This window comes from Notolabrus celidotus, chromosome 9, assembly GCF_009762535.1.
Source record: "Notolabrus celidotus isolate fNotCel1 chromosome 9, fNotCel1.pri, whole genome shotgun sequence".
NCBI classification, from domain to species: Eukaryota; Metazoa; Chordata; class Actinopteri; order Labriformes; family Labridae; genus Notolabrus; species Notolabrus celidotus.
The window spans coordinates 6,739,160-6,754,929 of NC_048280.1; the positions used below are offsets into that span (position 1 = coordinate 6,739,160).

General features: G+C 39.3%; 1 protein-coding gene across 4 annotated transcripts in view; it reads left to right on the forward strand.

The window, feature by feature from the left end:
* taok3a (TAO kinase 3a) overlaps window positions 1-15,770 on the forward strand; it is a 111,632-nt gene that overhangs the window by 70,450 nt on the left and 25,412 nt on the right. For all 4 annotated transcript variants that reach the window (XM_034692692.1, XM_034692694.1, XM_034692693.1 and 1 more), the window contains 6 exons: window positions 53-166; window positions 1,810-1,901; window positions 2,112-2,205; window positions 6,681-6,762; window positions 12,252-12,419; window positions 15,385-15,582. In XM_034692692.1, the coding sequence (XP_034548583.1) occupies window positions 53-166; window positions 1,810-1,901; window positions 2,112-2,205; window positions 6,681-6,762; window positions 12,252-12,419; window positions 15,385-15,582 (748 nt within the window). The remainder of the gene's footprint in view (window positions 1-52; window positions 167-1,809; window positions 1,902-2,111; window positions 2,206-6,680; window positions 6,763-12,251; window positions 12,420-15,384; window positions 15,583-15,770) is intronic.

Genomic DNA, 15,770 nt, shown 5'->3' on the forward strand with positions numbered 1-15,770 from the left:
GTGTTGCCAAACTGTATGTTCTCACTCTGCTCATCCACCTCTCCCCATCCAGAGATGTGAAAGCTGGTAACATCCTGCTGACTGAGCTGGGTCAGGTCAAACTGGCTGACTTTGGCTCTGCCTCCATTGCCTCACCTGCCAATTCCTTTGTGGGAACACCTTACTGGTCAGTATACACAAGACAATGACAAAGTATTACATGAAGCTATCTTTTGCATGGACTTATCAATAGTTTTGCACAAGCTAGCTGCTTTTTTTTCCTTATTTGTTTAAAACTCTGAGGTGAGCTCCATAAATTATAGATATTTTTGTTTGTTAGGTTCATGAGAAAATCAATCAGGGGTTTTTGCTGTGAGAACAAGGTTGATCATTGATTCAGTAAGTGAGAGAACTGAAATAACTTCTCCTCATTGTGTGATTTTTATTTCTATTTTATTTTTATTTGTATGCCTTATTCTTATGCCTTGTACAAAGAGAGCACAGTTAAGTCAAATTCCTTGTGTGTTCAAGCATACTTGGCCAATAAAGCTGATTCTGATTCTGATTCATTGTTACCGTCAGTTTCATCCATCCGCTGCTCTCCAGCAGACACACCGGTGCCTCTAACACACAAAATACCAAACCTTGTTCTCACAGTGTGGCTCTTTGTGTGATAGTTCTGACCGATTGGCAACCTCCAGTCTCAAAATATGAAGCCCCATGCGGAAGTGTTATAAACTGCAGTTCACTGAGCGTCCACTTGAGGCTGGCTGCAGAAACACTGGAAACCACATACACACCCATTCAAAAAAGACGATCTTTGCAGCAGGAATTAACATGTTTACAGCCTGGTTCAAAACACGGCTTCGGTCTAAGTAGCTAATTTCTCTGTCCGCACCATAGACTTTATGAAATATGGACTTAGTATCCGTGACGTCACCCATCTGTTTCTGAAGCACTGTTTTGAGGCCAATTGTCGGCGGCAGCCATATTGGTGCTGTGGAGCCAGTGTGACATAAAGAGGCGGGCTTCGAGCCTCCTAGCCAACAGCTACAGTGTTCCCGCCTGCCAATCAAGTCAGCTGTGCCTCTCATTGGAGGACTTGTAATCTCAATTGCCATGTTAGAAAAAAATTCGCCCCCCCTCACAGTGTGAGCCGATCGAGAAATAAGCTATCCAGACTACACTGGTCTTTTGTACCAGGCTGTAAACATGTTTATTTCTGCTGTAAAGATCCGGTACAGCGTTCAGGAACAGATGGGTGACGTCACGGATACCAAGTCCGTTATTTCTACAGTCTGTGGTTCTGACATATAAAAGAAAATTGAAGCACATAGTGTGTTTTTTCCGGCAATGTTGCTTATTCTTCCCTAATCAGTGACAGATATATCAGGTTTATGTCTCATATTTTATGTCCAGAAATCACTGTAAAGCCCTTTCAGGGTCTTTCTCTGATACAGAAACCATCAGCTGACATTACCCTCCATAATATTCCCCTAACACACTTTGTGCAGCTTTTATGTTGAATTAAAATCATCACATAAACAGCCAGGCCAGTGAAGGACTCTCATCATCCCAAAAGCCTGCAGAACACAACTGTGTCTCTCTCGTCTCACACACACACACACACAAGTTGTCACACTCCACATTTATAGAAACACACACATTTTCCAAAAACTGAGCTGCTATCACAGCATACCAGAGTCTTTAAAAGCTCTGAGAGGCTTAGCAGATTATAACATTTTCATGGATTTTTCCCCATACTTAATAAACTCTGAGTGCATGTGTATGTGTGTGTGTGCATTTGCATGTGTCTCTCCCTGTCCTCAGGATGGCCCCAGAAGTGATCCTAGCCATGGACGAGGGCCAGTACGAGGGGAAAGTGGATATCTGGTCCCTGGGGATCACTTGTATTGAGCTGGGTGAGCTTGCCCCTACCTGCTAGTCGAAGGATGCTCATACAAACCCATTGAGTCAGAAAGACAACAGATTATAGCTCATTGAAATGTATCAAATGAACAGACAATCGTATCTTATTTGATCCTGCAAGCTTTAGGGACTTGTTGATTGTGGAAACTCTGGCACTGATGCATCACTCTTCTCTCTTTCTCTCCCATGTTTTATTATTTTAGCGGAGCGCAAACCGCCCTTGTTCAACATGAATGCCATGAGTGCCTTATATCACATCGCACAGAACGACTCTCCCACGCTACAGTCCAATGAGTGGTGAGTTTTAAACAAACCAAAGAGGTTTGTTTTTAAATTCCTTCTTCATTCATTAGGATTTTTGCCGAACGCTGTCCACTCTGAGATCTGTAAAACCCTAACATTTTTTAAAACCTTTTTATGGATCTTTTTAAACATGAAGTCACACATCGCAACATGTATCGACCACAAGATCGACAAACAACACAACTTGACAAGACAATCCAAGCCTAACATTCTAACAAACATATACATAAAATATAAAAATACAACAAGATATGTATTGAAAGCAAATCAAAGCGAGACAAAACAAAACAAGACAGCAAAAAAATAATAAGAGTAAGAAAAGAAAAGTAAAGAAAGGGGGTGGAGGCACTCTGAGTTTGATAGAAGTGGTTCAGGGAGCCTGTGTAGATCAGTCAAACCCCAAAATGTCAAAACAGGTGATTTAAGTGAAAGACAGAATTGTGAAAATCCAGTGAAACTGTTGCTACAATTCTTTCAGTCAACTGTGAGTATCTAAGCCAAATCCGATCAGGGCTTCGTCAGGGTATGACATCCCTGTGTTAATCTGCATGACCTGTGATCCCTGCGACAGGCGTTGTGCAAGGTCACACTTTAAGTCTCTTATGTAATTACCAGGGAAACCACCACCAATGAAATACAGTGTAGAGAACACCATTCCTGCCTGGATTTAATACATACTTAAATGTGTAAAAACATCAAAACACAGCATTTGGGTTATTCTAATATTATTCCAGTGGTTTAAACTTGTATAGTGTGTGTTTGCCATACTAACTAGGGTGTTTCTTTGTACACAGACTCTGTGTTATGGGAAAACAGCCTGCCTTATGCATTATTACATGCTGCTCCCAGCCTCAAAGTATATTATTGCAGAAACTAATAGATTCTCTTGAGACTGTCCTTCCAGACATCAAAAAACTTTAAGCAATTAAATTTAGGCCAGCAGGATTAAAGCAGCTCTTTGCAGTATCATCTCTCACACAGTGTTGGAAGTGCACCTTGTTTTAGTCGGGACGAGTTGTGTTGCTGGATTGCAGCAAAAAAGTATGATATTTTTATCTTTAGTTCATCTCATAATTAAAGCAGCTACGTAGAAGTGTTCACTTTTTCTATTTCCAGAAAATATCTCGTCTGTTGAGAGGCTTTTTATGTAAAGACATAACAAAAGAAAAGGCATCTGTTCTGCTGCTTTTATAACAACATTGTAATGACATTATTTCAGTTCTCTTTAGGAGGATTCATTACAATTTGGGCGAGTTATTTGGAAGGAGAGAAGTATGAATGTCAAGACTTTCTGCTTGCTGCACATTATCTTTCAGTTTATTCTCTAACCAGGAAGTAATAATGATAATAATAATAACTTTATTTATATAGCTCCTTTAAAAATTAATGTTTACAAGGTGCTTTGACAAACAAAGCATGGTTCGAATAAAAAAGTTAACCTTTTGACAGACAGGGAGGAGGAATTTTAACAATGCAAAGCAGAATACAACTCAAGGTTAAAAAGGATATTTGTAAATTAAACATGTAAAATAATCATAGTTTAAAGATAAATAAATAAAATGAACACATAAAAATAAATGAATAAAAATGTTTAAGTAAATAAAAGCATTAAAAGGACAGTAGAATAGGTTTTCAGAATAAGAGGACTACATCACATCAGGAAAATTTGAAAAAGTGAAAAGGATAAATCAGGAACATTAAAGCCATAAATGAAAGAAATAAGATCAATCAAAACAATAAATATTCAAATAAAATAATCAAATATAATTTAAGACAATCAATTAAATGGATACAACTAAAAATAATAATAGAATAGAAGAAAACGCAGTTAGAGGGATGAAGTCACTGAAGAGCAAGTCTGTAAAAATGGCTTTTTAAGAAGAGATTTAAAAGACGTCACTGACTCTGCGTGCCTTATCTCCTCCGGGAGGTCATTCCAAAGCCGAGGTCCCCTTTGGATTTGAGCCTTGACTTTGGAACGACCAAAAATCCCCCATCTGAGGATCTAAGGCCCGCGAAATGGCTTGTAGTTTGTTAGCATTTCTGCAATGAAGTTTGGGGCGAGACCCAGTAAAATCTTTAAATCTATTCTGAAGTGCACAGGAAGCCAGAGGAGAGAAGCAAGGACATGAGTGATGTGATGTGATGTGATGTGTGTGGACCAGTTGGAGGCGAGAGAGTGAAGTGAACTTTCCTCATAGGTAATTAACATGTGCACAATATGAGCTAAATAAGTAGGTAGACTTGTACACATCAAGAGGAAACATATTTAGCACTATTAATTGATTGATAAGCAGTGGTGGACGAAGTACACAGCTTCATTACTTAAGTCAAAGTAGAGATACTCCTGGTCAGATATTACTCCAATACAAGTTACAGTTTATCTGTCAGATTATTACTTTAGTTAAAGTACTGAAGTACTTGCTTTTAAAAATATTTAAGTATTCAAAGTACTTCTTAAAAAATCTCAAGACATTGTATTTTCACAATACATAAGTGCAGTAAAGAATACATAGAAGTACATTCTGTTACATTATGTTTATTTAGAAACCATTACTTGAAATCTCTAAAAACTATACCATGGAGTAAAAACAGAAACTAAGTTACACCAAGCACAGACAACTTAGTTTGAAATGTTCATCTGGAATGAGACAAACATTACATATCTCAACCCGCTTTCTCAGGTTGGACAGTGAATGTTTGTATGTTTGGGCAGAGTGGGAAACAGGGAGAACATTTCAAATGATAAGTATCATTCTTCATCTCAAAAACCTCTAACACGGGCTGAAGATATGGCCATGGGTGCTCAGGTGGAGAATTATAGCCATCATTACCACCTCTAAATGAACTGCCTGATCTGAGTGTTTGCTCTGTGTTTGCTCCACGTTCAACCGTGGAGACGCACGATATACAGGTACGACTAAACCACTGAGACAAACAGAACTACACAAACACATTCTACTGTCTTAGGGATCAGATTTCAGAAAAGAGAAGGATATTCATGAGCTGACTTCAAAGCTAAAGTAGTGAGTAACTAGAGCACTGATAGAAATGTAGTGGAGCAAAAAGTACAATAATTGTCTTCTGAATGTAGTGGAGTAAAAGTCATAAGTTCCCCCAAAATAATACTCAAGTAAAGTACAGATACTCAAAAAGTGTACTTAAGAACAGTAGTCAAGTAAATTTACTTTGTTACTGTCCACCACTGTTGATAAGTAAGAGATCTAAATTGAGGTAAAAAAAGTAGGAACATGAAATTAGTGAGGCAGCAAATAATCCACTGTTTCCCTGCATGGCTGCAGCCGCTGCTGACACATTGCATGTGAGGTGTGATTCTCAGAGCGGAAATAAAACTTGTGAAATATTAAACTATGTTTGCTCTTCTCCCTATAATCTCCCTTTTGTGTACTTCTTTCATGCTCTCACTATCCTGGTATGAAAGTGAAGTTTGCCGGTAGAGTCATGTCAGCGTTAGCTCCTTGAAATATTTTGCAAGAATGTGTTTTGAAAGAATGTGTATCTTCCACACAGCCAAGGTGAGAGGCTGGATCCTGTTCTCTCCCTGCTTCAGTATACCCTTAAGGCATCCCCGGCCTTCCTGTGTCCTCAAACTGAGCTTTCAATTAAATGAAAACCTTAAAAGGGAAAACTTAGCGTCGGTTCTGACAAAGTGAAAGTCATTAGAAACTCTAGGTTTGCTGCTTTTGACTGTGCACGGAGAGCGCCTGCTGTAAAAATTAGAGCTCTTTTGAACGCTTCTTGTAGCCACAGCGTTCAGGCGAGTGATTGTGTGGGGCGGGCGCAGGGTTGTAGTATTTTTGGAGGAGCTCCAGAGGCCCGAGGCGTCAGCAACATCCCGCCAGATGAGACTAGTAGAGACATCAGCCTCATAGTGTAACTTCAGTTCACATACACAAGGACACACTGTACACACTCTGGCGTGACGTACAAGTGCACTCATGGACCTTTGCGAAGCACAGAGGACACTAGATTTAGAGACTTGAGAGGAGCGAGGTGATACAAACGAGCACTTTCTGACCCTCCGATGGCCCGGCATGTATTGACCATCAAAATCTTAGGTAGCACCTCAGGCTGCTTTACCCTTAACAACCCATCGCAGCAACACAGCACTCACAATCTGTGTTATCATGAGTATATTTTTAGACCAGAGTTAGTGGCACATTGCTCCACAGCTCCAGTGGCCTATATTTTTATTGCTCCACATATTTTACATAATCCATATATGGTTTCTATATGCAGCTACACTTAGAGATTACATAGGATTGTTGTGGTTTAATTCATCGATATGACAAACAAAGGAGTGCATGAGGAGATTACTCGTCACGTAAAGCACTCATTGACGTTAAGTAAAGAAGGTGTGGCTGTCATTACATTATCACTGCTCTTGCTGCTGAGGTTATCCTGGTTTACATGTGTTTGACCCCCATCTGCCTGTCCTCTTTCCCCAGGTCTGACCCCTTCCGGAGCTTTGTCGACTACTGCCTACTGAAAATTCCTCAGGACAGACCCTCGTCAGGGGAGCTGCTACGAGTGAGTGCGCCTCCTTTGTAATCCCTCCAGCTGTGACCTCACTTCCTGTCTCAGTCACTCCCTGAGCCATGGGGATGAGTCACTCCCGCCCACCCACCCACGGCTCCCTAAAATGCAAGAATATACATAGCGTCTTCCTGAGGCCCCCCTGCTGAGAAGGGCTTACTCCGTCTCTTTTTTTTTTTTTTTCCATCTCTGTCGTAACGAAACTTCCTGTGCCTTGCCTCGCAGCCACGGCGCTCAAAGGCTAAAAATAACAGATTATATTTGCTGCTTTCACATTAGTCCTTTGATTAAAGCCCAACAGAAATGTGTTTTTTAATTATTGATTATGCACATTCTACAACCCCAATTCTTAAGAAAGTGAGACACTGTGTAAAGTGTAAATAAGAAATGACTCTCAGATCATTTAAACACAGTGTTTAAATGAAAATAGTGCAAAGACAACACACCACATGTTGAAACAGAACATTTTAAACGCTCATTTTAAATGTACTGCCAGCAACTACTTTCAAAAATACCCTCATGTTGCATCACCTCTCTCTTTTTTTTTTTTTTACAACACCGGTGTGAGCATTGTGGAATAGAAGAGACTTATTCTAATGTTGTCCCATTACTGACTCATATAGGATTTCAGCTCCTCAACAGTCAGGATCTTCTTTTGTCGCTTTGATGCACCAAATGTTATCAATAGGTGACAAGTCAGGACTGCAGACAGGCCAGTTTAGCACCCGGACTCTTCTACTACAGAGCCATGCTGTTGTAACACATGATGAATGGGGTTTCTCATTGTCTAGATCAGGGGTCGGCAACCTTTAACACTCAAAGAGACATTTGGAAAGAAAACAGAGGGAGCCACAAATCCTTTATGACATCTAAAATGAAGATAACAGTGCATGTATTGTTTTTCTACCTTTATGCTATGTATAAAAAACTATAGTGTGTTGCCTATGAAATCAATGAAGTGCTACAGAGAAAATGACATTTTATTTCTGTATGCAAAGAAAACATTTTGAATATTTTAAACTCTTGGTAACAAAAACACGCTGGGAAGGTTTCCATCATAAGAAGCCGAACTTCAATTATCCATCTGCAAAACAAAAAATGCCGTGTAGCAGAGTGTCGCCTGAATAATTTTTTTTTTTAAAAGGTGCACTATTGCACTGAAAAATATAAAATACATATTTGCAAAATATAAGTGCAGATGTTTAGGCAAGGCAAGGCAAGGCAGCTTTATTTGTATAGTGCATTTCATACACAAGTGCAACTCAATGTGCTTTACATTAAAACATTAAAAGCATTGGAAACATTCAGACAAGCATAAAAGAACACAATTAAAATGACAAATATAATAAAACAGAAGAGAAAATGATTCAAATATATTAAAAATTACATTAAAATTTGCATTTAAAGTGAGTTAAAATAAGCTAAGATAGACCCGCCGGCGGGAATTTCAAAGATTGTGATGCATATTTTGAGTGACAAAGGATTAAACAAATGAAGCTGCTTTTTATTTTAATGTTACAAATTCACAATATTCTTCAAATTTAGAATTACAATTTAAAAAAAACTAACAAACAAAAATAAAATACACTTAAAGGCACTATGAGGAGTTTTTAACTGGCTAAGAAACAGACTGAAACTGATACTGATGCCTCTTTATGACCCTCAAAAGCAAAAAAAAGACCATCTACAACAACACTGATACCTTCTCTGTTGTTGTTTTAATGCCTGAAACTGCTCTGAGGGGGTAGGTGTCAGAACAGGTGATTGACATCTTGCTTTAGAAACACCTTTTTTTGGTTGTTTTCATTGCAAATAATCACATGTGTGATAAATCTAAATGTTCAAAGACAACAGGATGAGGTTATTTTCTGAAGACACTTATTTTGCATGTACAGGGCAAGAGATAAGAGGTATCACTTTGTCCACAAGGGGGCGCCAGAATCAATACAAGCTAACAGTTCCTCACAGCAGCTTTAAATAGATTACTCATTATTTATTTTCCAAAGCCACAGGGAGCCACAGCATAAGGATGAAAGAGCTCCAGAGCTGTGGGTTGCTGACTCCTGGTCTAGCTTGAAGATGCAAAGTCCTTCCTGAAAAAGGTTCAGAGGAACCTAGGAGACAAGGAAGCTCAGGGACTCCAGAAAGGTCTATAACAACCCAAAAAGTCAACAGAGTCAGTCTTCCCAAAAAAAAACTCCCTTACGTGTATCCTTTCATTCAAACTTTTGATCCCAGTAGCATTTCCAGGTTAATAATAAACCCTAAAACAAACAGTTTTGAGATGTTGCCACAACGCCACCCCTCACTCTTTTCATGTCACTCATTATTGTCATCTGTTAAATAAAATGCACAGTAGCCCATGATGTAAAAGCTGCAAATCTGCCTTTGTAGTGACATTCTTTTGGCCACACTCTTTAAAAACCCATCAACTTAACAAGTTAATCTGAGTATGTTCATTGTGTTTCCCTGTGATTTAGAGTTATCTTTGTGTTTGTCTGCCTGGCAGGTAATCCTATTGGCCTACTAAGAGTTTTGTGTTAGAGGTGATCACACAGGAGTTTTCACACCTGCTTCACCTTAGGGAGGATGAGGGGAGGCTCAAAGTTAGGTCTGGGAAGATACAGGGGGTGTGGACTGCAGTTTTGGAAGGATCTATTTTAGACTGGAATTCAGTCTTCCCAACACCCCTGACCCAAATCCTGTCCGAAAAACCATTAAAGGGGGATAAGCACCAAACAGACTTTGGATCAGTGTCGAAGGGGCTGCTTCGTACTGAAGAGCTTGGGGGGCTGGGGTGTTAGCTTATGATTAATACTCCACTTTCTCTTCTCACACACTCACACACACAAAATCACTTATTCTTTTAGTGTTTTAGTGCACACACACACACACACACACACACACACACACACACACACACACACACACACACACACACACACACAGAGAGAGACAAACGTCGCTCCAAGCTCTTTTAGGGGGAAATCAGGTCACTAATCTGGTGGCCTTGAGCTATCAGTGTTCTGGCTTCAGGTTAGACTCTCTCTCTCTCTCTCTCTCTCTCTCTCTCTCTGCAAACATTGGTCAGAGTAATAGTTAATTTTTTTTTTTTTCCCATACATTATACAGCGAACAAACCAGAGATATTTTCAGTGCAGCATTAGTTTCCCGTTCCACAAGAGATGGTTGAGCAAGAAATAAATCTAACCTCCAAGTGTTTAAAAAACCAAAGTTATGCAAACGCAACAATTTTAAACTGAAAAGCTGCAAGTCCTCACATATTAGAAGCTAAACAAAAGTATATTTATGACATTTTTTCTGCTATTGAACGTATGGTAAATTACATTTAAAGTATGTTATCATGCTTGCTTTTTAACATTTAGATAAACCAGGAAGTTATCTGTATGGTGTATGTGTAGATGAAAGAAAATGCAGTTTAATGTCTCAAATAGAGACTCCACGAGGAGCTGGTAGCTAGGAGTTTGTTATCCTTGGATGGAGTAAGGTTATCTGTTCACCTTTGCTCTCAGTCTTCATGCTAAGCTAGGATAACCTGGCTGCTAGAACCAGCTGTATAATTGATTTTACTCATACTGGAGTGCTTTTAATCTCTTCATCTGACACATCTGCTGGAAAGAGAAGAAGAGTTGTCCCAAGACGTTGCTGTCTAGGGAATTTTGCTTCTGCTACTGCAGCGTGAGTAAATTAGACGGACTAAAGCAAATTGAGTACTCTTAAAAAAGTTAATATGTGATAAAAAAAAAAACCATTTCATTTTGTAAACTAATGAGATCTAACAGTGTTAAATCTCTGAGGATGAATTAGGGATTCTGGCCTCAGATTTCTCTCATAAAGGGAACAAAGTGAAGATGCTGTCGCTTCTTCTTACCGCTAACCTTATAATGAGGCAGAATCCTGGTTGATGGGACTGGGCTGGCCAACCTCCCACACTCTGGTGTAGGTCCGTCAGAAAACGGGACAAATCACTCTCAACTCTATTTTCAGAGTGTGATGTCACTCCCCCGTGTCCTGACTAACCCAATCCACCAGCATCTGTCACATGGACAGGAAGGTGTGCAGAGAAAGAGAGCTGGAGACAGACCTAAAAATATACTTTTACTCCTTTTCTTTACACAGTATGTATATTTCAGTCCTGTACTCAAAGGATGCATACGTTTCAGCTGCCACACCACACCAATATTTTATGAATGAGAGTGACTAAGAGAAGGTGTGAGTGGAGTGGGATGGAGCACACGGGGGAGAGGATTTTGTGTTTTTGGTGTATTTTTATTTCACATTGATGTCACACAGTAAATTGCTGTGAAGATAGAACTGTAGATAACTAAAATAAGGTCACATCACTACCTTCCTTCTTTCCTGACCCAAACCAGCTACCCCCATCCACTCTGACCTGCTGGTTATGTAACACCAATAAATAATTACATGAGTGCATAATGCTCCAGTCTGACAAATCACACCTCCATCAAATTACAGAAAGGTTAATATGCTTCAGTAGAATGGCTCAACACTTTTTAATTCAATATAAATGTAATCAGACTCATCAGTTTAGTGTAAAACTGGGTCAGGATATAAAATGGAAAAGTATGACATTTTAAATAAATGTGGCCTTTCGTGGGATTTTTAGCTGCTAATGCTCATTTTGTCTGCAGTGGCATCTTCTGGATTATGTGTCTCTCATATTATAAAATTATGAGTTAACCCCTTAATCACTTTTAAAGGCAGATTAATGTGTTTTTGCCTTCCAGGAAACCCAAAAAAAAAATCCAGATTAAGAGACAGACCTCTTCATAAATCCTCCAAAATACTAATTTATTTGTATTTGTTTCTTAATATGATTAAACTGTTGCAGTCATTAGCTTCTTGCCTGAGCAAATCCATTTAAGAAATTATTTGTTTAGAGGAAAAGGATTCAGAGTGTTTTTGGAAATCAATTTTATGGACACTCTCACACACACAGCCCATGTGTTCAGTGTACTACAGGAGGAAGTGTGCTGGGACGCCCAGGATGGGCTGAGCAACCTAACAGCGCCCTCTAGTGATAGATACAGACATGGTGTCCGTTATAAAAACACACTTGATGAAAGAAGTTGATGGGAATGCAGACTCCAGAATGAAACGTCCTTAAAATGCAATTTAGAAGATCTTTTTTCCTGAAACATCAAATCTTTAAGGTCCTGCAGAAATTGAGTTGTTTACTTTAAATCTTTCAAATATCCTCCATCATCAAGCAAACAACTTTTTGTTACTCCTTAAAAAATATGTCTTGTGTTTTTCTTTGTGACACCTTGATTTAATATGATTTATAAATGTTTGAAATGACTTAAATAAAGGTACAAGAACCATTGCAAAACAATGTCTGAAGTTTATGAAGTCAGACTACATTATTTTCTATTCCATAAACTTTTTTTTCTGTTTACTCACAAACTCACAACTTCCTCTGTTCTCGTTTTCTTCTCCAGCATGATTTTGTGCGACGGGAGCGATCGCCGCGCATCCTCATCGACCTCATCCAGAGGACCAAGGATGCGGTGCGTGAGCTGGACAATCTGCAGTATCGCAAGATGAAGAAGATCCTCTACCAGGAGAAACACAACGGGCCGATGGGAGAGAGCCAGGAGGAAGAGGAGGTGGGTGGAGGGTTCATTTAAAAGACAAGTTGGAGGTTGAGAGGAGGAAGATTTAGAAGTAGGTGGAGAAGAAGGGGTTAAAAATGTGAAATCAGTTTGACCAGACATCTGTCATCACTTCTTATTTGTTTCTGGGTTTTGTGGAGAGCCACATTCAGTTCAGATTCACTGTCACAGGAAGGCTTTTGTTTCCAACACACACACCACAAGACCACTGTTTACGTAAACAGCAGCAGAAACAATAATAGAGCTTACTCAGATCATGGTTGATGAAAATAGTTATAAAAATAACAAGGCAATCAGATAAAAAGCAATCATTCTATTTATATATTTAACCTTTATTTAACCAGTTTGGTCCCAGTGAGATCAGAAATCTCTTTTTCAATCAGCAGCAAAGAAACACAGAGTTACAGACTCACAGAGAACCAAAGAACAATTAACAAACACGACATTTGTCACTGAAAGACCAATTAACAAAGCAGTTGTATAACCAGGTACTCTGAAAGAGAGCGACATCCTAAAGATTCTGCTTCTTTCAAGTTTTTCATTTTAGATGAAAAACATTTAATGACACATTTAATAAACAGGGTCATCTTTTACAGTGTTGAAATTCAACTAACAATAGCTTTTATTATGGACTAGATAAAGAGTTGTTAGGTATGTGAAACATGTAAAGATTAGGGCAAATTCACGCTCATAATTTGTCATCTTCAAATAGATTTTTTTAAACCTTAAAGATTCATGTTAAGAACAAAAATATCAAATATTTTAACACACACACACACACACAAAAATTAAAACAAGAGCAACAATTAATGAGAAACAAATATCAAATATTTTGCCATGCATGTCAAACTAAAAATTAAAACTGGACCTAAAACATGATAACTTCAGCACCTCTTACGCACATACTTTATCTGTTATAAGCCGAACTTAAAGCGTCCTCCTGCTTCTTACACAATCTGAAACACTTTGAGGCAACAGGTCCTGAAGTCTTTCTTCATCACACACAGAAAGTCAGAGCGTCATACGCCATGCTAAGTGTTATTCAGCACGTGTTGCTCTGCAGTGAGGACATTTTTCTCCTTATTGAAATCGATTCAATTAAAGTAACTTAAAGCTGCTGTGAGGAACTTTTCATTTATATCAATTTTTGAACCCCATTATGGACAAAGTGATACCTCTTATCTCTTGTTCTGTACATTCAAAAGTAGTATTTCCTTTTTTTTTAAACATTCTTTTTATTGATTTTTGCATTGAAAACAATAGCTCAGGACATCTTAACATACTTTTTGCATAGTTGGTCTAATAGTCACACTCAGCATTCATCAGTCCAGCATAGTACACTTGTAATAGACAGTTGTATTGTACATTAGTAGAACAATCCTTAAGCATATTCATTATAAATTGCACTTAATATTGAGAAGATTCAGAGGTTTCTCCCATTTTCTTTTCAAAAGATGAACTCTTCCTCGAATACAGTATCTCAACTTCTCCAAAGTGACAACATCAGATATCAGAGACTGCCACAATATAATAGATGGAGATTAATCAAAAGTAGTATTTTCAACAAAAACCTCACCCTGCTGTCTTTGAACAGCCAGATTTATCACTCAATGTGATTATTTGCCATGAAAGCAGACAAAAAAAGGATGTTTCTGAAGCCAAATGTCAATCATGTGGTCTGACACCTACCCCCTCTGAGTGGTTTAAGGCATTAAAAATGACAACAGAGAAGATATCGGTGTTGTTGTTTATGGTTTTGTTTGCTTTTGAAGGTCATAAAGAGGCATCAGTGTTGGTTTCAACACTGAAAACTCCTCATAGTGCATTTAACTTAGAAGACAGACAGACAGACAGACAGACAGACAGACATGGAATAGATACATGAATTGTCTGATCTGTCTGAAATATATTAAGTCATAGAAGCATCTAATAAATTGCCTGTAGAGTAGAGATGAACAGTTTTAAATAGCAGTCATTTTTACAAGCAGGAAAAACTTACCTCAGTGACTCTGTGTCAGAAAAAATGTCCATGAGAAGAGAAGTCAACAAGCAGGATCCTGTGAGCAGATTCTCAGCACAGACTCTGATGTGATGCTGATGAACTTCGGTCTGAAAGAACTAGATACCTTGCTGTTTCCAAAATGGCCCTCGTTACTGCTGCTTTTTTCACTTCTAATAATGTTTTAAAGAGCACAGAAATACACTTGACGGCTGCTCACAGCAGTCCAGTACTTAGACATCACAACAAACCTCCCACAGCCGCAGCGGCGTGACATTGAGATGAAATGTCCCTTCGCTGACCCTGCTCTGAGGCGGCATGAACAGGCATGGACAGGCAGCAGCCACAGCAGCAGTGTCATCCTACACCACAGGAAGAAAGAACACAGCAGCTACCCAGAGCTCACTGCAATAAGATGCAGCTGCAGGCTTTGCTGAGGAAACCTGCAGTCCCAAACCTTGTTTCAGGTTTCAGGGGAAGATACAAAGGCTGATTAAAACATCCCAAATATGGCCTGTTACCGCAGACTTATACTGATGCAACTAAATGTGTGCAGTCTGAGTCACTGTTTCTATCATGTAAACACACTGAAGAAGCTTTAAAATGAGAGGGGATCACAATTAGACAAATCTACCTGAAAATGAGAGTGGACACACACACACACACACACACACACACACACACACACACACACACACACACACACACTTACACACACTTAGACACAGAACGATCTGATGTTAATTGGCAATTTAGAATGACTTTGAGTCCGATGTAATTCAGAGGTCATTAGTTTCCTCTGTATTGGGGTGACTGCATTTAACGACACAATCTAGTGAGACTTGTACATGTTAAGGGCGAAGGACAAAAGAGTCTGTGTGTGTATAATTTCATGTGATGGATCAATTGTGGTTGCATCTGTTAATGAAAACGTGTGTGCGTGTGGATGTTCTCTCACAGGACAGCGAAGCGGCCAGCTGTAAGATGAACAGCCTGGGCAGCAACCACTCCATCCCCAGCACGTCGGTCAGCACAGGCAGCCAGAGCAGCAGCGTCAACAGCATGCAGGAGGTGCTAGACGACAGCTGCTCCGACATGACCATGATGCACCCGCAGGACTACAGCAGCACCCTGGAATCCTCCCCACAGACCAAGAAGGTAAAATGTCATGGGTGAAGGTTTGAATGGAGGCGACGGATCCAAAAGTCACACCAACAGAGGGCTTCCATTGAAGTTTCCCTTAATTGACACCATCTTTCATGTTCCAGATGTGTTCATGCAAATGCCCGTTAAACTAGATGAAACTTGACACTGAAAGTACTAAAAAGGGGACATTGCTTTCATAC